The sequence below is a fragment of the Colossoma macropomum genome, unplaced genomic scaffold (genome assembly GCF_904425465.1).
Source record: "Colossoma macropomum unplaced genomic scaffold, Colossoma_macropomum, whole genome shotgun sequence".
Lineage (NCBI taxonomy): Eukaryota > Metazoa > Chordata > Actinopteri > Characiformes > Serrasalmidae > Colossoma > Colossoma macropomum.
In genome coordinates this window covers 15021423-15047007 of record NW_023494794.1, presented here as the reverse complement: position 1 = coordinate 15047007, position 25585 = coordinate 15021423, and the positions used below count along the sequence as shown (strand labels likewise).

General features: G+C 41.1%; 1 protein-coding gene across 3 annotated transcripts in view; it reads left to right on the top strand.

Moving 5' to 3' along the window:
- Positions 1-220: 220 nt before the first annotated feature.
- The window catches only part of ltbp3 (latent transforming growth factor beta binding protein 3), a 93130-nt gene continuing 67765 nt past the window's right edge, over positions 221-25585 (top strand). For all 3 annotated transcript variants that reach the window (XM_036580351.1, XM_036580350.1, XM_036580349.1), the window contains exon 1: positions 221-473. In XM_036580351.1, the coding sequence (XP_036436244.1) occupies positions 221-473 (253 nt within the window). The remainder of the gene's footprint in view (positions 474-25585) is intronic.

Genomic DNA, 25585 nt, shown 5'->3' with positions numbered 1-25585 from the left:
TGGCCTACCTGGACCGTGAAGCTCTGACGGTTTTATTTTTTTCTCAGAAAACTCCACTCGCACACGCGCGCGCACCTCAGCCTGCTCCAGCACGAGCCTCCCTGCCCGCCGTACGCGCATGACTCGCGCGCGTGTGCTCGCGCGGCGCCCGTGACCGGAGGGGACGCCAGCCGGCCGTCCGTCTCTCCATCCCTCCCTCCATCTGTCCGTCCACACCGTCATGATCCTCCTCCTCGTGCCGCGCCTGCTGCTCGCCTGGCTCGCGCTCCACAGGCTCGGCGGCGCGGCGGCGGAACAGCAGCGCGCTTCCTCCGCGCGCGAGCGCTTCAAGGTGGTCATCGCGCCGCTCATCTGCAAGCGCACGTGCCTCAACGGCCACTGCCGGGACACCTGCGAGCAGGGCAACAACACGACCCTGATCGGGGAGAACGGACAGTCCGCGGACACGCTCACCGGACACGGCTTCAGAGTCGGTGAGTGGAGCCGTTTGGGAATTTTCATGGATTTGGGCTTTTTCCAAACGGATTTTCCCATTTTTCCCAAAGTTTGATCCGTTCTCTTAAACTCAAGCTGCTCCTGCTTGTTAGTTCACACTTAGAACAGATGGTTCTTCAAGAGTTCTTTAGTAAAGAAAACGGTTCTGTATAGAACCATGAGCACTCAAAGAACCCTTCGCATGATTAAATGGTTCTTTGAGTGTTCAAGGTTCTATAGAACCACTGTCTTACTAAAGAACCCGAGAAGAACCATCGTTTATAAGAGTGAGGAGCTGACCCAGAAGAATAAAATATGGTTCTTCAAGGGTTCTTTAGTAAAGAAAATGGTTCTACACAGAGCCATGAACACTCAAAGAACCATTTACGTGGTTAAAGGGTTCTTTGCATGGTGAAAGCGTTCTTCAGATTGATGGAGAATGTGCTGTAGATGGTTCTGTATAGAACTTTTTTGAAAATGGTTCTATGTAGCACCAAAAAGGGTTCTTCTGATACAAGCTTCACATCGTAACAATAAAAGAATGCTTTTTGGTGCTATATAGAACCCTTTTCAGACAGGCTCTATGTAGAACCATCTACATTAAATGATGCTGAGAACCCTTTAATCATGGAAAAGGTTCTTTGAGTTTTCGTGGTTCTGTGTAGAACCATATTCTTTACTAAAGAACCCTTGGAGAACCAACTTTTATTCATTTTCACTTTAGCCCTTTACATTTAGCTTTCGTTTAATTTCGTTCTATTGTTCTGGGTCAGCTCCTCACTCTTACAAAAGGTGGTTCTTCAAGGGTTCTTTAGTAAAAACTGTAGTTCTATATAGAACCATGAACGCTCAAAGTGCCGTTTGCGTGGTTAAAGGGCTCTTTGCATGGTGAAATGGTTCTTCAGATTGAAGGAGCATGTGTTGAATATGGTTCTATATAGAACCTTTTTGAAAAAGGTTCTGTATAGCTCCATAAAGGGTTCTGCTATTGGTACAAGCTTGACATCATAACAGTAGCAGAACCTTTGTTGGTGCCATATAGAAGCATATAAAACTTTTTCTCCATCAATCTGAAGAACCATTTCACCATACAGAGAGCCTTGTAAGCTCACAAATGGTTCATTGTGTTCATGGTTCTAATTAGAACTATTGTCGTTACTAAAGAACCTTTGAAGAACCGTCTTAAGAGCGGGGAGTGCTCTGCCGTTGCCCACACCTCTCACTGTCAAGCTTTAGCATTTTATTTTACGCTAAAAGGATCTAACAAAAAAAGAAGGGTCTAACAAACTGGACTCTGGAAGTTCTAAGAAGGTTCTCCGCAGTTCTCAGCACTTCAGGGTTTTTTGGATGTGATATTTTTGTTTTTTAAGTTCTTCTTGAGTCGTTACTTCACTGAAGTAACGGCTTGTTTAGTTAAGTATTTGTTCATAAACACAGAAAAAGCCCAAACTGCTGAAGTCGTCTCGCTCTTCTTTGTCTCGGTAGAGTCGTCACAGCAGCGCTGCAGATCATTCCAGCTGCTTTAGTCTCTAGTTTTGTGGAGAAAACTGATTTTCTTCTGGATGATCTCCAGATAGATTCATTATTTTTTTAAATCTGGAACGCCTTTCGTTCCCCTTCAGCCAGAAAATTATCCAAAGCATTTCAGTGAGGCGACTGCGCTGCCCTCTGAAAACAGACCGCTCTTGGTCTGTGTCACGCACTGCAGTTCCTGTTTAGGATGTTTGCTGAATTGAGTGTTTTAGGAGGTGGCTGAGAGTGGTAGAAAGTGAATAAGAAGGACTGAGATTTGTAGAGCAAATAAAAGTGGCTGTAATTAGTACAGAGTGAAAAAGAGTGCTTGAGATTAGTCAAGAGAGTGATTGGGGTGATTGAGATTTGTAGAGAGAGACAGAGATTGGCAGAGAGTGCGTAAGAGTGTTTGAGATTAGTAAAGAGAGTGATTGGAGTGATTGAGATTTGTAGAGAGTGACAGAGATTGACAGAGTGGAAAAGAGTGTGTAAGATTAGTAAAGAGAGTGATTGAAGTGATTGAGATTGGTAGAGAGTGAATAAGAGTGTGGATAAGAGTGGATACGAGTGTCTAAGATTAGTAATGAGAATTAATACAAGTGTTTGAGATTAATAGAGAGTGAATAAGAGTGTTTGAGATTGGTAGGGAGTGAATAGGAGGGCCTGAGATTGATAGAGAGTGAATAAGAGTGTTTGAGATTGGTAGAGAGTGAATAAGAGTGTTTGAGATTGGTAGAGAGTGAATAGGAGGGCCTGAGATTGATAGAGAGTGAATAAGAGTGTTTGAGATTGGTAGAGAGTGAATAAGCATGTTTGAGATTGGTAGAGAGTGAATAAGAGTGTTTGAGATTGATAGAGAGTGAATAAGAGTGAGATTGGTAGAGAGTGAATAGGAGGGACTGAGATTGATAGAGAGTGAATAAGAGTGTTTGAGATTGGTAGAGAGTGAATAAGAGTGTTTGAGATTGGTAGAGAGTGAATAGGAGGGACTGAGATTGGTAGAGAGTGAATAAGAGTGTTTGAGATTGGTAGAGAGTGAATAGGAGGGACTGAGATTGGTAGAGAGTGAATAAGCATGTTTGAGATTGGTAGAGAGTGAATAAGAGTGTTTGAGATTGATAGAGAGTGAATAAGAGTGAGATTGGTAGAGAGTGAATAGGAGGGACTGAGATTGATAGAGAGTGAATAAGAGTGTTTGAGATTGGTAGAGAGTGAATAAGAGTGTTTGAGATTGGTAGAGAGTGAATAGGAGGGCCTGAGATTGATAGAGAGTGAATAAGAGTGTTTGAGATTGATAGAGAGTGAATAAGAGTGAGATTGGTAGAGAGTGAATAGGAGGGACTGAGATTGATAGAGAGTGAATAAGAGTGTTTGAGATTGGTAGAGAGTGAATAAGAGTGTTTGAGATTGGTAGAGAGTGAATAGGAGGGCCTGAGATTGACAGAGAGTGAATAAGAGTGTTTGAGATTGACAGAGAGTGAATAGGAGGGACTGAGATTGATAGAGAGTGAAAAAGTGTGTTTGAGATTGATAGAGAGTGAATAAGAGTGTTTGAGATTGATAGAGAGTGAATAGGAGGGCCTGAGATTGATAGAGAGTGAAAAAGTGTGTTTGAGATTGGTAGAGAGTGGATAGGAGGGACTGAGATTGATAGAGAGTGAATAAGAGTGTTTGAGATTGATAGAGAGTGAATAAGAGTGTTTGAGATTGACAGAGAGTGAATAAGAGTGTTTGAGATTGGTAGAGAGTGAATAAGAGTGTTTGAGATTGGTAGAGAGTGAATAGGAGGGACTGAGATTGATAGAGAGTGAATAAGAGTGTTTCAGATTGATAGAGAGTGAATAGGAGGGACTGAGATTGATAGAGAGTGAATAGGAGTGTTTGAGATTGGTGGAGAGTGAATAGGAGGGACTGAGATTGATAGAGAGTGAATAGGAGTGTTTGAGATTGATAGAGAGTGAATAAGAGTGTTTGAGATTGATAGAGAGTGAATAAGAGTGAGATTGGTAGAGAGTGAATAGGAGGGACTGAGATTGATAGAGAGTGAATAAGAGTGTTTGAGATTGGTAGAGAGTGAATAGGAGGGACTGAGATTGATAGAGAGTGAATAAGAGTGTTTGAGATTGATAGAGAGTGAATAGGAGGGCCTGAGATTGATAGAGAGTGAAAAAGTGTGTTTGAGATTGATAGAGAGTGAATAGGAGGGACTGAGATTGATAGAGAGTGAATAAGAGGGCCTGAGATTGATAGAGAGTGAATAAGAGTGTTTGAGATTGACAGAGAGTGAATAAGAGTGTTTGAGATTGGTAGAGAGTGAATAAGAGTGTTTGAGATTGATAGAGAGTGAATAGGAGGGACTGAGATTGATAGAGAGTGAATAAGAGTGTTTGAGATTGATAGAGAGTGAATAGGAGGGACTGAGATTGATAGAGAGTGAATAAGAGTGTTTGAGATTGATAGAGAGTGAATAGGAGGGACTGAGATTGATAGAGAGTGAATAAGAGTGTTTGAGATTGATAGAGAGTGAATAGGAGTGTTTGAGATTGGTGGAGAGACTCTACTCTTAGAAAGTGACTAAGGTATGTGTTGTTTGAAGAGAGTGAATGTGAACTGAGGGACCCGAAGCCAGAAAAACAGTGAGTCTGACTGATCATCCACAAAAGTAAGGTTTGATGTGCTCATTCGTGATGCGCTTTACTGGAAATGCATGTGGTAAACTAAAAATAGTTTTCCTAAGAGTAACTGAGTGATCGAGGTTGGACGAGAGTGAATAAGAGTATTACAGATTTTACAGGTTGAGAGTGAGGGGTGATTAAGAATGGGAATGGATTAAGAGTGATTTAGATAAAATGAGAGTGAGTATGAGGAAGAGTGAGAGTGACTGAGAGTGAGTGACTTATTGAGAGTGAAAGTGAGAGTGCTAGAGAGAAAGTGATTAAGCGTGAGAGTAACTGAGCGAGTAAAAGTGAGGGAGTGTGCTTGAGATTGAGAGTGATGGCGAGTGAGAGTAAATAGAAATGAGAGTGATTGTGAATGAGGGTGAAAGTGATGGGGAGTAAGAGTGAGTGGAAGTGGGAATGAGTTAGAGTGATAAGGAGTAAGAGCAAGTGTGATTGAAGTATTGGGAGTGATGGAGAGTGATTGGCAGTGACTGATGTTGACCGATGGTGTTTCTTAGTGATTGATGTTGCAGAGTGACTGTTATTGACTGAGAGTGATGTGTACTGAAAGTGTTTCAGCTGATTGAGTGTCTTTTAGTGATTCATAATGAATGAGCAAGTTTTGGTGATTGATTTTCATAGCGAGTGTTTGATGCTGGTTAAGGGTGTTTCAGAGTGATTGATGGTGCGAGAGCTCCTGTGTGGCCTGATCTGCTCGTTCTGTATGTGGCTGTAAAGAGTGAAGCGGTGTGGAGGGCCTGTGTGGAGCTATGAGGCTAATGTAGCTAAAAAGTAATGGAGGCTTACATCCCATCAATTAGCATTGTGCTAACTGCTTGCCTAAATCGTCATACACTGCATGTGGTTTCTGACGCCACACAACATGCTGCTATATATAAACATGAACAAAGTGTGTCACATTAAAAGCAATGCTGCACGATGCTGATTGGTGGGTATGTGGTTTCATTTTGTTGACTACAGTGTGGCATCAGTGCAAAATAGAGAAGGAAACTCAGATACCAAACATGTCTTGGATAATCGACTACAAATGGGGAGACTAAGGCCCAATCCCATTTCTCATTTTTACCCCTACCCCTTGTTTTTGAGTGTCATCTTGGTTGAAATCCTCCTACTATGAAATGGGACCCTCAAATAAAAAGAGCATTACTTCATTAACAGCTACTAGCGCTGCTCTGTAGGCGACACTGCCAGTCTGCAGTGACAGCAGAGGAGGGTAAAGTTCAGCTTAGTTACGTTTAGGACATCATATGGCTTCAAAAGCGGGGCAATTATTTATTATTGCCCACCACCTAATTCTTCAGTGATATGAAGCTGAATTCAGCCATTCTCCAGCGTCTTGTCCAGCATTTTATGCTCTTTTATTCCACCTTAAATGGTGCAGCAGTTACATTCTGGCACTTCAGGTGTCAGTACAGCTGGACTATTTAAGGTGGAATGGGAAATTTAGCTAGCTACTGAGACATCAGCATAATATTAGTGATTTTTATGCTTGTTATGAAGAAAAGGACCATAATACATTGACACACAATTAAACTAAGATAATATAATGGTTATTGTAACTTTTTATTGGGAAAATTCTCACAATTGTGGGTTTCTTTGGGCGCTCACACAGCCATCTTGCAGGTTTTTCTTTTTCTAATATCACTCTGTTTGGAGTGTGACCTCTGTTTGGAGGGCCATGTAGTCCTAACACTTCACCCCACCCCTCTATCTCAACAAGAATCGGGACACCCCACCCCCTAGATGTGATCATGCGAAATGGAGGGGAAACGCTAAGTGGTAGGGTCAAGGGGTGAAATGGGATTGGACCTAAGTTTGATTTTTTTCTTAAACGAATGATTAGATGTGATTTCATGTGGGCATGAGTGTATACAATAAAGTTTAGCACGCATGACTCTCTCTCTATCTCTCTCTCTCTCTCTCTCTCTCTCTCTCTCTCTCTCTGTCTAATTGTTTCTGTATATATTCTGCTGTGTCAGATTGTGCTGGTGGTGAGGTGTGGTGCCACAGAGTCTACCCAGCGGGGTCTACACTCACACAACCACTCACACACACACGCACCCCAAGAAGCCGTTCACACTCTTTTACTCCCTTAAGTGCAGATCTGTTTTGGTTCTTTCTATCTCGCCCGCTCTAGCAGCAGTTTCCACTGAAATAATGCGTGTGTTATCTTAGCGGGTTTAGATGTGGAAGGGGGGGGCCGGGCAGGGGGGGGGACTCCTGTCAGAGTTAATCTGTCCCACCACTGTTATTTAAAGCTGTGGATGTCTGGGACTGAGGGAGAGAGAGTGTGTGGTAATTGGCCTCTGTGATCAGACTTGCCAGGAGGGGAAGTTTTATTTTGCTTTCTTCTCTCTCGCAGGGTTATTTTGAACCTCTCTCTCTTTCTCTCTCTCTCTCTCTCTCTCGTACACACACATTAGTTGGGGATTTGGATTTGAAAAGGAAGCCAAAAAAGTATGTGGCGAAATAAAAGTGGAGCCCAATTAACGGTTTAGTAGAAGCTACATTTATGGCTCAGCTCAGTTCGAGCAGAACATGCATGATTACCACAGAGCGCCTCACCTAACTTCAAAGTCGTGGAGGTGTATTCCGAATAATTTTGATATTCGAGTGTCCTTAAGGGTTAATCAAGTCCATAGCACTGGCCACTACTTGCCTAGCTAGCTTATACTCATAAAACAAGCTCTGTAAGTAGTAAACGGTGCTAAAGAAACACACATTGTGCAGTAATGCTGGAATAAAACGATCAGGCCCTAGATATCACCTGGGGCTGCGAAACGTAGGTTAATTAGTGGTTACCCACTGTGGAATGCTGTTATAGCGACTAGACAGTTGAATGTGAGGTCAGCAATCATGTGTTGTGTCTAAACTATAATCTTTTTTCTTTCTGTCTACGACAAATTGAGTTCGTAGCTAGAGGGCTAGCTAGTGTTTGTCAAGGTCACTATACCAGTCTCTGGGATGTAATGCTGCCTAGCAGGCCCCCCCAACCTGTAACTAGGCCCACTTGAAAATAAAATATGGGGGCGCCTCAATGGTGTGTGTGCGGTCATATTCTCCACCTACTGTACGGAAGTCAGAGACCACCTTCATTTGTTTATTTTCAGTCAAAACAGCCTTTAAGTACAAGTTATTCATTTTTCAGTGTCAGGAAAAAAGCAGAAAAATATGTTTAATGGAAATGTAAACAGAATCTTCGACAGCTAAATATAATCACATTTTTCAGGATTTAGTGTGACTCTTTACCTTTATTACAGCCTCCATTCTTTTCAGAAGACTCACTTTTAGTTCTTCAAATCTGCAGGGAAAATTTTCCACACCTTTAAAGTTCAGTCTTAGACGTTGGTTGCATTTTCCGGTTCTCACAATCCAAGTGTTTGGACTCCGGGGTGGTCAGTGACTTGTTCTGAGAACACCAGCAGCTTCTTTGATTTCTTCGTTTGCTTTTCTCAGTGAAAAGCTACACATCCTTTCAGACCCTCAGCGCTGAGTTGTCCTCTCACAGTGGAAGGATGGCTGTGGATTTTTCAGAGCTGAAGCTGGAGAGGGGCTTGATTTTATCTCTCTCTCAAAGATGGAAGCTTTGAGTGCTGCTTATCTGATGCGGTCAGTTTGGTGGTCTACCAGGTCTTGCAGGTGGTTGTTAGGGGTCTGATTATCTCTGCTGCTTTTAATTATGTTTTAAAAACTTGTTTTTTCACTTATATTCCTTTGACTTGCCACCTATGCCAATTGATTATCTTATACCTAATCCCCTCAGACACACCTCCTGAAAAACTCATACTTAATGGTGTTTTGACTGGACATTAAATAAATTTCAATTGACTCAAATTGAAAATGAATATTCATGAAAAGGCACTGGACTTTACATTTAGGAATCTGCTCAGTGGCTGCGCCTTTAACCCCTTAACATCACAGGCTTATTGCATACTAAAGCTTATTATTCAGTAATTACAGGGACCGCAGTGCAAACTAGTTGAGCTATTCTTAGGTTATAGAGTTGTGTAATATAACGTTGGCCATTTAAAGGGTTAACTTCCAGCCCACTAATGGAATGAAAAACAAAAAAAACTCCACTCGTCTGTGAAATAGATTATCCAGTACATCCAAACCTTCCATCGAGTTTTCATGGCTTCTTCTGTGTTGCTGTGGTCTGAGCAAGCCATCAGGGTTTTCACTGTGATGTAACAGTACCTTTTCTCTGTGGGTCTCAAAGTCTTGAAACACCCCTTCTTATATTCTGTTTAATTATTTATCAGTCTTTGCTCATTGAAACAAGCAGAGAGGTTCTGTGGAGAGTTGACATGTTAAACTTTAAATCAATGCCTCATTTGTGTTTGCAAGTAGAAGAGGAGATATTTTATTAGGATTTGAATTCGGTGAAAAATTAATGGAAAAAATGAAAGGTTTATGGAATGAAAAGCCTTCTTTGCATTCAGCCTGTAGATACAGAAGGTAAATCAAATGTAAATGCAGTTTATTGCCTAAAGAACTGTGTAATTGACTCTCTAATCGTCTGAAACGTCTGTCATAACAAAACTCTGAAAAGACAGTAGTCATATTGAATGTGAACGTGCCCCTTGCCCCAGTCTGAGTGGGCTAATTCTGTTGAAGCTTCACTGCTTGTTTGCTGCAGCTATAGCCTACTCCACATAGTCTCCATTACCAGACGTTGACTCACCACCACTAAACACGCGTCAGCTATCCCTCCCAAGGGAGGGGAGAGGCTATTTAAAATATCATTTCTCACCGGCCAACCACAATACCACACTGGAATTAGAAGTGACAGCCGTGCATTAGAGCTGCATTCATCACATCCAGTCCTGCTCAGTTTAGTGTGCTCCCTCCTGAGAGACTGACACACCTGGTTTAGCTCATTAGCTTAACCTTCATCAGCTCAGTCAGGTGGACTGGAGTGTTAAAATTGCTGGACCGCTCAGTGCTCGAAGAATCACTGAGAGGTTTTCATGATTTTTATCCCAGCCAATCACACTCTCCATGCAGTTCCTCTCTGTTTTCTTAGTGTTGGTGTTAAATTGAGGAATAAATCTGGATCCAAATTAGGCAGCACTGAAAGCTGGAACTGCAGATATGTAGACAAAACAAAACAAACTGTGCTGAAGATTCAAAATAAGGTTCTTTGACCCCTTTTACACCTGCTCACTTCATGCGTCTGGAGTATCAGGATTATGTCTGGATAAGGCCAAGCCACTTAGAAATGCCAGTTTGATTGGCTGAACTGCATTTGAAGCCATTGTAAAATCTACGATATACACACACCTTTGACCGCCTCAGAACAACTGAACTCTGTATTACTGGGCCACGGCACGAAAAACACGCTTGTGCTGTTAATGGAATCATCTTTGACTGTATACTGATGGAGTAGGACCCCGTTTTTTGCTTAGACTAAGGGGCTGGTAACTTTTGATTGTCTGGTCAGCTAGCTAACAGGCTAAAAGATAGCAAACAGCCTAAACAACTCCATCATTAATATCACAGACTTGACTTAAAGTACTTACAATATGATTAACTGTAAAATAACAGTATAAAAGTCTAAAAAATGTCACTTGAATGACTCACACGATTCAATGTTGGTGTTTCAGTCAGGAGTAGCGTTATTCCCAGGCTGAATCCCAAACGGCTCTGTACTCCCTAAATAGTGTGCTAACTATGAAAGTTTAGAAATTCTAGCCTCTCCAGCCAAACAGTGCATCATTTATCGAGTATGAATGTGTCTGAGTCCCAAATGACTGTTTCTTAGCTATATTTTGCACCATTGGGGTGCAGGATCCAGTATTCAAACTCCGATGTAGTGCACTATGTAGGGAGCAGGGAGCCATTTGAGATTCAGCCCCAGCATGGGAAGAGGGCGCCGTGGGACTGGTGCTAAATAAGACTTGGTGACCAAAAAGTACTTATAAAGCAAATATTTTTGCATTAAACAGTGCTGTGTTATCATATGTTCATTGTTATATGTTGAGCATGTCATGTGTTGCTGTACTCACGACTCTTTCAATGCGATTTCGGAGATCATCCATTACTGTGGAAGCAACAACGAACGCTCTGAGCTGTTGGAGGTTCACTGCCCACGGAAATCACGCCGCGGTTAGGACGGACTCACTCTTATTAAAGTGAGTGACGCAAAATGCTTTCTGCTGAGGGGTCGCATCTCCTCGCAGAGGAGCCATCTTCCGGTGACAGTCAGAAACTCTACGACCCCCTCTTACAATTGGTATGTGATTGGTTCCTAGGCGCCTCACGGTTGTAAAAATATGGCACTTTGAAATCGGATGAATCTTTTTGAATCACCCGGTATTCAAGGTTTCAGCACTTTGAGTGATGATGGGCTGGTTTGGATCAGTTTTGCACAGAATTTTATTAGTCTTAGGTCAGTTTTAGACTTTTCATGTGGTTCAGGTCTGGTAGTATTCAAACAAAAATTTGTCAGGCTCGGGCTGGGTTTGGATTTAAATCTATGGATTGGCTCAGGTCAAAGATCTTGTGCTATAGATAGCATTTGATTTCCGTCACAGCGCGGTGATGACAGCAACACATGTAGAGCCACTGTTTGTACACTGTTAGTTAATGAAGCCTTGGTGAGCTGTGTGGTTCATGGTTGTAGTAACAACAGAAACGAAAATAAAACTCTGTAAGCTTTCATTATCGCGCCTGTCTGACATTGTGAGGGGAAAGAAGGCTGAAGAGCTGAGCCAACGAAGGAGAAACCTTTGAATAACGAAAATAAACAGAAAAAATCCAGCCATCTCTCCATGTCTGAGTCTGCTCTGATCAGTCTGACACAGGTAGACACTTAAGTGAACGATGAATTCTGTAGTTTTGCCCTTGATCATTTTCGAGTGTTGAGAATTGTTCAGAATTGACAGTTGACACTGATTGATGATAGACTTGATTTGTGTATAGATCTCTTATGCTGTAGATAGACAGTGAATGCAGTTAACAGAACGTTAGTAGTGTTCACACATCTTAACCTAACATCAAGTTAACACTAATGAACCTCATCAAACATAGATACGTAGCTATTACTCACGTTTTCGATCATGACAGCATTTGATGGTGTAGTTGATGGTTCAGAAGACTGAATATCACTGACCCTTCCACAGACGAAATAAAACTAATTAAATTATGTGTTTATTACCTGCAGTGTGTTTGCTTATGCAGTATTTAAGGTAATAATAATGTTAGAGGTCTGGATGTGTTATCACAGACAATAACACATAATTGGGACTCCAAGATAACTTTGGTACGGATCAGATCAAGCTGACTTATTCTTGATATCGATTTGGGCTTCCAAATCATAGCCAGCATTGACTGCTCACGTTATGGTGACAGATTGTCAACAGTACGGCATATGGCAGGGGTCGGCAACATGTGGCTCTGAAGCCACATGCGGCTCTTTTACTGCGCTGTTGTGTCTGCGTTTTAATTTATATTATATTTTTTAGTCTATACTAGGACATTAGTACATACTGAGACATTGTTTTCAGGCAAGATAGTAAAACGTTACTTCAATAAATGGACATAAACTGTTGTGGCTCCCAAGGTGGTTTGATTTTTTTTGTTGAAAGGACAAAATGGCTCTCCTTATCATTTAGGTTGCCAACCCCTGGTATATGGTATTCTTTAGTCCAGACTTTTCCGTGTTTTGCAAATACCATCCATTTTGGTTTTGGACTTAAAGCTTGATGTGGTTCAGGTTGAGTCTGGTTCAAACAGATTTTTCTTAGGCTCAGGTTGGGTTTGGATTTAAAACTGTGGATTGGCTCAAGTCGAGCTTGGACCTTGTTGTATATTTGGGTTCAACTCTAAAAATAAAATAATAAAAATAATAATATTCACATGCATAAATGAGGGCGGCACGGTGGCGCAGTGGGTAGCGCTGTCGCCTCACAGCAAGAAGGGTCTGGGTTTGATTCCTGGCCAGGCGACCAGGGTCATTTCTGTGTGGAGTTTGTCTGTTCTCCCCGTGTCTGCGTGGGTTTCCTCCGGGTACTCCGGTTTCCTCCCACAGTCCAAAAACATGCAGTCAGGCTGATTGGACACAATAAATTGCCCCTAGGTGTGAGTGTGTGTGTGAATGTGTATGTCTGTCTGTCTGCCCTGCGATGGACTGGCGACCTGTCCAGGGTGTATCCTGCCTTCCGCCCAATGACAGCTGGGATAGGCTCCAGCACCCCACCGCGACCCAGAAGGATAAGCGGTTTAGATGATGGATGGATGGACATGCATAAATGATAAATAATGATAATATCTACAATAAAAACATCAGCATATATTTTCATTGATGATTTTTTCTTGTTTACATTTTGCAACCAACAGTGAGTTAACCAGCCTAACCTGAAGAGGGCAGCAGTTTGCTTATAGTGTCGTATCTATCTAGTATCCGTGTGAGCAAACAGCAGAAATTTATGAACAATAATAGCTTACAGTTAAAAATAAGAAAAGTATGTGTGCATTTTCTTAAAGTGAAAGATAAAGACATCATATAAAATACTAAAGTCTGACTTAGCTTTCCACAGAAGCACAACATTACTTTCGAGCAATGGAAAGGAAAACATGATGGTGGCAGTTCTGAAGCAGCAGAATGGTCAGTAAACGGTAGCTTTCCCTCCAGTGCTAACATTGAGGCAATGCTGGATTACTGGGCCAAAATACCTCCATTTAACTGCATTAGTAAACTCATAGAAATACATGTTGTATTTCTCTGTAATGCAGACTGAATGTAAAGCCTAATCGAAAATCAAGCCTAATAATAGGACATAGGCTGTTTAGTCATTCACTCCTAAGCAGAAAATAACAGGATTGTCCAGCAGCTCTGAGGTTTTTGCTGAAGTAGGTTGTGTTTGGATTGGTTGGCTACAGCTCCTCTTTGGCTTCCTACACAGAGACGATGACAGAAAGACAGAAAGGGCAATGTTTAGGGTGGCTGTCAGTACACATAACCTGCTTTCTGTTTGCTCAAACACACACAGAGAGAAAAAAGTATACAGAAAATCACACATACACACTTTGTGCTACAAACCTTCCACTTTCCTTGGTCAGCTCTTTGTTTGTCCAGGTACTGTCACAACACATTTTCTTTCTCCCAGTCGTTGGGGTTGTGGTAGGCGTTTGATTGAGCGGTCAGTGTTTTCCCAGCTGTGGCTGAGGTGGTAGGTGAAATGACCCCACACTGGCCTGAACGTCAGTGGTGCGTAGCCATGAACACGTGCATGGGCTTCTTCTCTTAGTGCTGATCTGTCAGGCCTGTATTACAGATGAGCATTTCAACAGTTTTTTTGCGTTTTCATTGTTTAAGCATATTCAAACAAATAGTATTCAAACGTTTCAAGGAGAGTATATTTATATTGTCACACTGGTGCCAAAAGCTAGCATAAAAGGGTCAGCCATACTATACATTCGGTTCTGTGTTTTAGGTGTTTGCAATTGGCCGTCCATGCCCTGCCTGTATACTCTAATAGAAACTATTGCGTTGGACAAGCATTACAGAACATTGGCAAAAATCCCATTCAAACTATTGCAATATAATGTCCTAAGACTGAGTTTTCAGTTAAAAATGCTGTCACTGTTATTGTAGCTAATCAAATTTAGGCAGGTTGGAAACAACAACAAACTTGCCATAATGCTAACATTAGCTCGATTACAAAAAGTACAAGAACAGTACCTTGAATCGTTCTTAGTTGTGTTACCGTTACACATATATAAAACAAATATCGTATAAGTCTTCATATTTTAACAGTTGTGCTAGAAACATCCTGCAGACATTCTGCAGAGCTGGTCCAATCTAGCAGTAGCAGCTATGAAAGAGCACTTCTGTAGGGTGAAGCGTGGGCAGGTCGATTAAACATACAGACCTCTGAAGCTATGTTGTCACTTTGTGGTCAGCGTCATGCCCATATCAGAAACTCTGGATTGACACTGAGGGAGAAATGAACTCCATTTTTGAAAATCTCTATCTTTTATGCCTTTGAAGTAATGAAAATGTTCCTAGTTAATAGCGCTACGTGCAAGCTAGCACTGCTGTGCACTGAGTTAACATCAGAAGACTGACAACCTCACCAAAATACCCCACACAAACCTGCAAAGTTTGTCAGAAGTGGTAGTTTTAGTACTGCTTTGGCAGTGGTAGCCCACACTTTGACTAGCTGAGGTCGTATAATAGTGTTTAAGTTTAATGGAAGGCTTACTTTTGTGTGACGTCAGTGTTAGCTTGCTTGTAGCATGTACATAGCACTATTGGTGTTTTAGCTAATAAACAGGTTTAGAACATTTTTGTTTACCACAGGCTGTGATGACAGTGATTTTTTTTGTGATTTTCAAAAACACCACTCATTTCTCCCATAAAGAAAACCTGCTTAAACTGTGTTCCCAACATGGGCATGAATGTGGACGACACAACTTCAGAGGCCTGTTATTAGCTGGCCTTCAGAGCGATAACTTGCACAGCTTTACACTGTACAAACTGATGATCTCTTTGTTTGAATTATTTCCCTCATGTATAGCACTGCTAGCTGTTTAGCCTAACCTGAGAAGCAATATCAGCTGCTTGAGGCCCACGTTCTCTGCAGTTCTTCAGCCACCGAGAGCTCTTTGGTTGCCACCGTAGTTTTTTTTACATTTCATATGCACTAGCAGTGCTGACCAATATGTCTCAGTGGAGTTTAACTCAAGAGGATTGAAAGAAACGAGGCCTGTCAGCAGCACGCTAAAGCTAACTTTCTGACCTGGTTGTGTGTTTGTCTTGGAAGTGGAAGCTCACTTTAGTGACTGAAAACAGCTATAAAATCTGATTTATTTAAACCTGAATCTGCCTTGATTCCTTAGTTTACTTCTGTCAGTTGTGTGATTTGTTCTAATAAGCAGTATATGCGCAGAGACATTAAATACGGGTGAGTAAAGTGTGCAAGGTGTTCATTTTCCTCTTAACTCAGAAACTCAAGCAGTCTGTGCAGTTTAAGGACAGAGAGAGGTCAGTGAGTTCACTCCGTTTTAAACCGATAGTTCTGCCAGAAGAGCAATTTACAGTTTTCCCCCCTTTCCTCAAACAGCCAAGACACGTTTGGTGTCTGAAGTTTGCTTCTTTAGTTTTGTGTTAGGGCTATGAGCTAATTTAGCTAACAAGCAAATGAAGCTTGTTTTTCTCTGATTAGCGCTGTGCTAACTGCAGGCCTAAATCATCACACATTTGTTTCCTGTCAGAATCTCACCTCTATTTAAACTGGATCAGGTACGATGGGAAGAAAACAGCTGTTTGCCAAGCTAAATGCGTTTAGCAAGCAGTTGCGTTTCTACTCACCAAGACTTCTAAAGCAAGATGTCGGCCCAGAAGCGTTCATAACGTCCCATTTTAAGATGTTATTTCTGAATTGTGTTTGAAACCGTAAGAAACAAGTGAGTGACACATCCTTGTTTGTTTGCTGACTGATACTCCAAGTTTGCTTCCGTTACGCTAAATGGTCTGCAATGGGATGGTTTGCATGTCAGTCAAATGACCCTTTCTTAGTGCAGTTCTCTAAATCTTCTAGGTCTGGCTTATGAGTCTGTATGTCAGCTGTATGCATGTTTATGCAGCTTGCAGTGGAATTGGTTTAATTGCATGTGTTTCCACTCTGAAAAGGACTCTGGGCTTTGAGTTTAGCAGAAAAACTGATTTCTGTCTCTTCACTGCAGTTTTTACCACAGCTGTATATTAGACACTGCCCTAAACTAGTCAACTGCTGCACACAATGCCAACTAGTTGATTTATTAGGCGACTAGTCGACAAGTCTATGAAACTCCTATTAGTAGTGTGTGCTATAAGTAGCAAGCTAACAGTGATTCCAGTGAACATTTTTAAGCTGGTCTAGATTAAACACAGACATTTGATGCTTGTAAAATACGTTCCATGCTTTTTTTAAAGCTTGTAAAAGACATAATATCAGATATTTTACCTTGTAACAGTGACGTCTTTTCCTGACATAGAGCTGCTGCTGTTTTAACCATTGGTTAGGCTAGGGGTCGGCAACATGTGGCTCTTTTACTGATCTGTTGAGGCTCCACAGCAGTATTAGATTTTTAGGTAAAAATAAAATAACACTTCTTTGCAGTAAAATAAAGCTCTGGTGATCGTTCAACACAGTTTTAACAATAAACGGTCTTAAACCCTGGAGTTGATGCAGCCTATAACTGTTAATTGACCCTTTAACCCTGAAGGTTGGCACACAGACTGCTGGTCACATAGCATCGCGGTTAACAATCGCGCCTAGCTCGTAGCTAACGAAAAGGCAAAGAGAAAGATTTAAGATGAATATTGATCATTTAGAGATGAATTTATAATCACTGGTTTCCTGATATGTTTATTCTGCGACGAGAAACTGTCGAACACTAAAAAGTCGCAAAGCTAAAGTCAGCTTCTCATTCTCCAGCTTCTCGTTCAGATTTCCCCGTTCCACCTTAAATGGTGCCTGAGGTTCCAGAATGTAACTGCTGCACCATTTAAGGTGGAACGGGAAAATTCGAACAAGAAGCTGGAGAATGAGAAGCGACTTCAGCCTTGGATAAAAATTTGAATGTTAAGAGACATTTTACAAGAAACTATTCTATTTTTGTGGAAAAGTTTCCTGCTGGAGATGCGAGAAAAGCACTTATAGCTGAGCTAAAGCTTAAATCAGAGCAAAGTCTGCGTTTTCATTTATACTGTATTTTTAGCCTATATTGGTACATGAGCACATACTGAGACATATTTACCGTCAAGGTGTCAAAATGGACATTAAACGTTGTGACTCCCAAAGTGGTTTGATTTGTGTTGAAAGGACGAAATGGCTCTTCTTAACATTTGGGTTGCCGACCCCGTTCTTAGGCTATCGCTCGTACTAACACTCAGTGATGTATCTTCCAGGACTTCCAGATGTTCTAGATTGATGTTTTTTCTAACAAAACTGATTCTACCCATTGTAAATCAAAATGTGACTGGTTGATTGATCCGTCACTTCTGAGCTACGTTAGTGGTCAAGAACTGCAGTTCAGCTCTTTGAGCGTTTAACACCGTTGTGTCCAACCATAAATTAACGATAAAATAAAGGTATTACTACAACACACATGATAATACTATTACCTAAAAATCAACTATTACATAAAAATCAACTAAAACTTACAGACATGCGGTCATTAGGACTTCTCTGAAGGCCAAGATGGCCCAAAGTGTTTCCACTGTTGTGTAGCTAAACCAGTATTAACCTGCTGAATCTCAATTTTTCTGTTCTTATGTACATTTTTATGGAAGGCAGTATGTTATACAATGTCAGAAACTACATAAGCAAGTCTATTTGAGATTATTTAGCAACTCAGCCTGGTGTGAGTCAAACGTGTGATGATTTAGACTGATAGCATGATGCTGGCTAAACTAGGACTGTAAGCTTCTATTACTTTTTAGCTACGTTAGCCTTGTAGCTCGGGTGGAAGTCCAAAGATGCAAGCTACAGTTAGTTTTTATTAGGTCATCCAAAGCCACATGAGCTTTTCTTAGTCCAGAGTTAAATGACCTTTACCTTATCATTTGCTCACCGTTTAGCTGCGGCCCTGCAAGCTAACTTTGCAGGAGCACTGGTTATTTGGAGAACTTTAAATGTTAATCCTTGTTGTTTTGTTCCAACTTTCTCTCACTACTGCTGTGGTCAAGGGTAAACCCCAAACCCTCCCGGAGTGCCCGGGCTTTGCCCAGAGAGATCCCTTCTCCTTCTCCCTCGGCTCTGTTCCTCTCTCACTCCTCTCTTTCACACACATATGCTACATACTTCCTTTCTTTTTTTGGGTTCTCTTTTTTGGGCCTCATGTTTTTTTCCAGCTTCTGCCCTCAACTTCTCCGCCTCTTACCCACTCTCTTCTCTTTCACTCCACCTCCCGCTCTCTTTTTCCTCCTTCCGTCCTTTAACGGTTTCATACGCATCTCTCTCTTCTCTGCTTTGCCCTGCCTGTCAGTAATATCTAAAAGTTGTGTGTCTATGGAAAAAGTCGTAAGACATGAAAGCTTTGGCTGAGCGTGGAAAACCAAGCAGGGGATGCCAGAAATATGTCTATGTGTGTGTTTATGTACGCTGTGTGTGTGTGTTTTTTATGTGTGCTGTGTATGTGTGTGTGTGTGTGTGTGTGTGTGTGTGTGTGTGTGTGTGTGTGTGTGTGTTTGAGCTGAGTGTTATGCTCTAAATGAGATGGCGTGGGTGTGTTGAGTTGCTGTGTCATCAGCGTTTACCACAGGCTGTGTTTAAAGTCTTTATGAGAATGAATTTAGTGCTGCTAACGCGCACACACATACACACACACACACAGACACACACACACACACACACACACACAGACACACACAGTAGGGCTGAGCAATATGAACTCAAATTTATAAAACAAATTGTTCTAGTTCTAATTCACGAAGCAGACTTACTGCTTCCTAGCATCACTTACAGCTCAGTTTGTGGAAGATCACTTTCTTATTTGAGCCGTTCTACTTAATTAGTTCAAACTGCGGCCTCACAATAAAAATGCTCTTTAAAAAACCATTAACCCCTTAAATGGCCAGGAGTCTTCTTACACATTTCTATAACCTAAAAATAACTTAGCCAGTGTACACTGTAGTCCATGTAGTTGCTGTCAGTATGTAATAAGCCTGGGATTTTAAGGAGTTAGGTATTCAGACCTTAGATGTTCAGAAGAATTATGTTATGACCTATTTAAACCTAAGGCACTAATTGAGATAATAAGAAGCTAAATATATAATGAATAATAAAATGAAAATGATAACATTTAAATAAAAATAGAAAAATAAAACATACACATACATATAAATAAATAAAAAAAAAACTCCCTCACGGTGGCCATCAGATAGTGGGCTGCGCTCCCTCAGCCGAAGCACGCATGATGGGTAATCCCGCAAATTAACGAATAGCCTAAATAACTAAATAATAGATAAAAACCATATAGAAGGAGAACAATAAAACAATTAAAATCAGTGAAATCTTTCTAAAGGGATGTGAAGCAAACGATTACGTGAACAACACGCAAACTCTTGTAGCTTACAAAAACAGCAGAACCTTCAGCCCAACGGCTATTTGTGAATAGACTATGTCAGATCTTGGATGCCAGTTTGCCTTAGTGGAACTGCACAAGCTGGAGTGGGCCAAAATGTTTCGGATGTGGGTGGGAGCGGAACAAATGATTCTGATTTTCTGCGGGAGCGGGATGAAATCTTTTGATAGCAGGCGGGAGTGGGACTGAAAGCGAACAGACCTCTGCCATCAGGGGCCACATCAGTTGTTAGTTTTTGGCCGACTTGAGCTGCAAAGCTTTTTTTAACATTAAAGTGTGGCAATAACTTTTGTTAGCTGTGGGCTGATCTTGTTAATGTAACCAAGTTTTTTTTGGCCCAAATACAAAAGATAAATTCTAGTTTTAGTACATGAATGTAAAATTAAAATCTGGGTAGGATATTTATATATATTACATATATTTCAACATTGACATGGACAGAGAGGTTGCTTGAGTTGGTCACTATGCCCATGGCAAAGTTCTGGCTAAAACTATCAAATAACAAATTGCATTTAGATTGGTAGCTGAATTACCTGTCCAGCAGATAACAGGCAATTTCGGCGTCACTCTGAAAACTTGTCTGCGATTTCCATCTGGGAAAGGCCACATCAACGTTTATCCCTGTTTTCTGCTGTCGACTGTCCTGATTTTGTTTTGTTTCTTCATGATTTTGCTTCTTTGATTTTCTCTTTGAGGATTCACCCTTGTTTGCTTTTTCCTGTGCTAAATAATAAATATGATCCTCTATTTGTCAAAATTTGGGTTCTCAAACTTCTTACCACACAAAATGTACGTCTATCAACCGGTGCTGCAGCGCCACCAAATTTGAGCTGCTGCTTCAATGTAAGAACATGAAAGGTGCCACTGTTTGGTTGTTCGAAACATGGTGGCGCAATATGGCGGCCTTTGTTTGAAGAGGACCTGCTTCCTATGCAGATATGAAGGGCTCATTCTAAGCTAACGAAAACACAACTAATCATATTTACACGTGATTATACACAAATGACAACATGGTTTTGTGTACTGTATTCCATTTCTGCTAGTAGATCCCTCTAAATCTTACACACTGCACCTTTAACTGTAGTAAGATGCTTATCTCCCTGCACTACTGTGGTAGCAGTGAAGTTGCGCCAACACTTTATAGTTCTGTAAATGTTTATATTGCTTTACAGAGGTTATAAGAATTATTTGAGCGAGTTTAATGTGTCTCAGGAGTGAAGCTTTGTTGTTTCTGGGCTTGTCATCGTATCCACAGTGTACTAAAATTCATATCATGAGAAAATTTAACATGGATATTTACGTTTATACCAGTATACCTCCCAATGCATACACACATATTACCTTAAATTTGATGAGCAAAATCGGTTTATGTTCATTTGTATCTCTCACTTGAGAGTTTAGCTAAGGTTAAAGTCACTCCCACCCTCTCACTCTCTCGTTTCTCTCTCTTTCCCTCGCTCTGTTTATTGATATCTGACCAGCCCCCTATCTAGGCCAGCTCATGTGAACTTCCCTGTTTGTGCAGGTTTTAAAGGGGATTTCTCAAAGGCCTCTCAGCTTCACTCCCAACCACAACTCCCCCCTTCAGTTTAGCAGGAAAATTCCTACCAACTTCAGTAAAAAGAAAACTGAAGGAGGAGGGAAAGGTTCTAGTGTGCACTGCACTAATTTAGGCCACGGTCAGTATCAAAAACTAAACGTAAAGGTCTCAAAAATAAGAAGGAAGTGGGTAATGGCATGTACACTTTAGAGAGAGGTCACCACTGGGGCGGTTGTTAGGGGGCAGCATTGAAATCAAGGCTTTCTCACACACAGGCCTGGTTCTCTCAGCATTAGCAGCTTTCCCCTACAGAGGAAGAGGGCAATTATTTACAGCCCCCATTAAGAACTGAGGAGCACCGCCCTGGGCATCCCAGCGCCAGCATTAACTCTTCCAGCAGAAAGTTGGAAACTCAAGTCTGATTGATCCAATAATTATTGAGATTGTGTTGATACTGTGATTATTACATAACACATCTGATGAGGATTAAGGTATAGACTGGTTGATATTTTCCCAAGCAGTTGTTTTGAAATGTGCATTAGGGGAAGTTATGAGTGCTGAATTTTGGTGTTTTGTTCAAGTCAAATCAAGTTTAAGTTATACTCCACTGATCCACTTTGCACTGAAATTTGGCTGTTTGGCAGCTCCTGGGGTTGTTGATGTTGGTTTTGCAGGATTTTGTGTTGATGTCATTGCTATTTTTATTGGTGTTTGATGGTATTGATGGTGTTGCAGGTGGTGGCACTAAAGTTGACGCTTTTAGTTTTGCTGCTGTTAACGTTCTGGTGTTGCTGGTATAGTTGTTCTTGATATTACTGGTACTATTGGTGTTGATGTTGGTTTTGCTGGTGTGGTGTTTCTGGTATTATAGGTATTGCTGGTGGTGTTGATGTTGGAATTGCTTATATTGATGTTGCAGGTGGTGCTGGTGTTGATGTCAGTGTTGTTAGTTGTGCTGCTGTTAATGTTTTGGTGTTGCTAGTATAGTTGTTCTTGATGTTACCTGTATTGTTGGTGTTAATTTTGGTGTTGCTGGTATTGTTGGTGTTGATGGTGTTCTTGGTGTTGATGATGGTATTGGTGTTGCTGGTGGTGTTGATGATGGAGTTGCTTGCTGCTGCTGCTCAAATTAACCATTGCCTGTTTTCCCCATTTTGTACTATAATACTTTATACTAACAATGTTTGCTATCCGGTGTCGACCAGAGGAGGACGGGTTCCCCTTCTGAGTCTTGGTTCCTCTCGAGGTTTCCTCCTCTTGCTCTTAGGGAGTTTTTCCTTGCCACTGTCGCCACTGGCGACGCTCATGGGGGCCTGGACCCGGATTTTTCTTTCTGTAATGCTGATTTTTCTGTAAAGCTGCTTTGTGACAACACCTGTTGTAAAAAAGTGCTATATAAGTAAACTTTGCTTGCTTGTATTGTTGGCTTTGTTGGTGTTACTGGTGATGATGTTTCTTTTGGTGGTATAATTGGTGGTTTGGTGTTGTCAGCACAGTTGGCGGTGCTGGTGATTTTGGTTTTGCTGGTGTTGGTGTTGCTGATGGTCTTGATGTTGGAGTTGCTTGTATTGTTGACATTGTTGATGTTACTGGTGGTGATGTTACCATTGATGGTATAGGTCTCGGTAATTGTTGGTGTTGTTGCTGGTTTTGGTGTTGTTATTGCTGTTGATGTTGCCTGTAATGTTCATGCTTCTGACATTGTTGGTGTTGCTGTGATGATGTTGTTACTGTTGAGTTTGATGTTGTTGCTGTGATTAATAGTGTTTGGCTGTTTTTGGTGTAGTTGGTGCTGTGCTGATCAACTGTAACGATCTAAACACAATGGATCAGAGAAGAGAAGATCAAGGAATAGATCACGTATGGAGATATAAAGGGATAATCTCTGGGGAAAGCCAGTTCTGCTCAAGGGTTGAGGTTATTACTGCTGCTATTGCAGCAGCACGTGAACCACAACTAAGAGTTGCATTCCTGAAAGCCATGCTACTACAGGAGACGCAGCTATTTTCCGTTTGAATGAATGAGGAGACGCTGTTAATATGTTTGTATACTGGAATATTTAGGTGCTCTCCTAGCAACCTGCATGAGGTTTGTATTGATAGGGCACCGCTGCTTTAGCCAAGCCAAACTGCCGTGCACGGATGGCTTTGTTTGGGAAGCTAGCATTACACCAAGTCATGACGGTAAAGCGTAGGCCTTTACGGCCCAGAGTGAGAGCCAACTAGGTCGCTTTTAAAGACTTTATTGGCTTAGTAATTGGTTTGTTTGCGTGTTCGATGTTTTTGATGTGGCCGGAATGGGAATTGATGATGAAAGAGTTTGTAGTTTTTCCCTTTTCCGCTGTGTTTTCGACAAAAAGTGGAGGCGACTTTAAACATCTCATACTTTGGAAGTCAAAGAGAGCGTTCTTTATTTGCATGTGTGTGTGTGTGTGTGTGTGTGTGTGTGTGTGTGTGTGAGTGTATATGTTTGTGTTTGGAACACACACTGTTTAAACAGCTTGCTCACTCTGTAGCGCTTTCCCAGTCTCCACCGGTTACCGGACATTCAGAGAGAGGGTTCACTGTTTCTCTTTAAGTTCATGTGTTTGTATATAATTTATATAGTTTCTACAGGGGCTCTGCTGATATATCAGTTTGGCCAATAATATCAGCTGATATTTTTACAGATTTATTGGTAGCGACTAAAATTCATCCAATAAAATGCCTATAAAATGCTTTAAACGTGTTTGTTTTGTGATAAAATGAACAGATACTGCTAATGTAAGGAAAATCACACATGAGAAATTGAATGTTTGAACATTTTTACAGCACTTTATAGAGAGAATATAGTCCGCTAAGCTGGCAGACAACAGCTACTCATGTTACTACAGCAGTACAAGCTGGCTGAAAACAAAAACATGTAAAATCTGACCATTAGTGTGAGAATAACATGCATTAACACAAAATAAGCACGTGCTAGTATTTAGAAAATCGTGATATAACCTAATCATGGTGTTATTATGCTATTACAGTATGTCTTTAATGCCACAAAGATATGTGGGGAAGGATCAGTATGACCATACATTAGGTCTTTACCAAAAGATTCACTAGATTAGCCTGTTAGCCTATTAGCAGTCTGCCGAACTGCTTGTTAAACTAAACTGGGCTCTAAGTTAAGATCGGTTTGCTTTGTGTCTTTTACTTTGTTACTGCAAGCGTCCTTGTATTTGTGAGACTGAGCTTTCCTTCTCCCAGCTGGGTTGATACATGAGTTTTCACCTTTTTGAAAGATAAAAAGTTCTCTATCTGCTCCTCCTTCTGCCGTGCTGAGGCTCAGAGTGCATTGGGAGCTTGTGACAGCAAAGCTGATCCGCCCATCTAAAAAGTCTTGGCGAAACGGTTCCTTGTCTGGCTAAATTACAGTGACTGTGTTCTAGAGAGTCCACAGTAACATTACTGTGCTTGTTTAGTATTACGGTATACAAAGTTACTGAATACTGGCACCAATGTAAACACAGTAAAGCTGTATAAGACATTATACACATGGAATGTGGTGTAGGTTATAGATGTGAAGAAAGCCCCTCCTCCCCTTTCACTCTCCTTATCAAATAATGGGGCCAAATCTAATCTCAGCACATTTTCTGAATGGCTGTGGTCTAATTTTGAAATTTCATCTGCATCCTGGGATTTGTTCCCCCTGGAAGTGTTTTGTGGTCAGTTGATCTTATTTTTTGTTACTGGATAATGGTGATTTATGTGTTTTTGTTATTATTTGCACCAATGGTCAATAGCTTTGTTTAAACTGTTGTTATTAATGTTGCTATAATAATACGTCAATACATACATTTTAAATGTGACATTTTTTTAATTTTACAGTGTAACATTTTTAGTGTTGTTCTTTGGTCAATAACACAATTTGTTTAGGTTAGTAAAAATAATAGTGGGGTAACATACCTGTAATAATGATTTGCTTGTTTGTGCTATAAACTAGACCTGTCTGTAGGTTTAGGCAGCATCAGGCTGTAAATGTTAGTCATAGACAGCTGCAGTTTAGCTTTACAGTAAATGGACTTTCCTCTACTGTTTCTACAGTTTCCCGTTTCCCCTGCAAACTGTATGTGAATACATTCAACATCACAGTGTGGACAAACACAGTCTCTGTATGTGACCTGTGTATTTATATACACTCAGTTTGTGCAGCAAAAAAAACTTTCTACACCAGAAACTTTCTCACACAGCTTTTTTAAGAAGTCACAATTTGCTGGGTAGTATTGTCGCTGCACCCCCCCCTCCTTCCCTCTCTCTCTCTCTCTCTCTGCCTC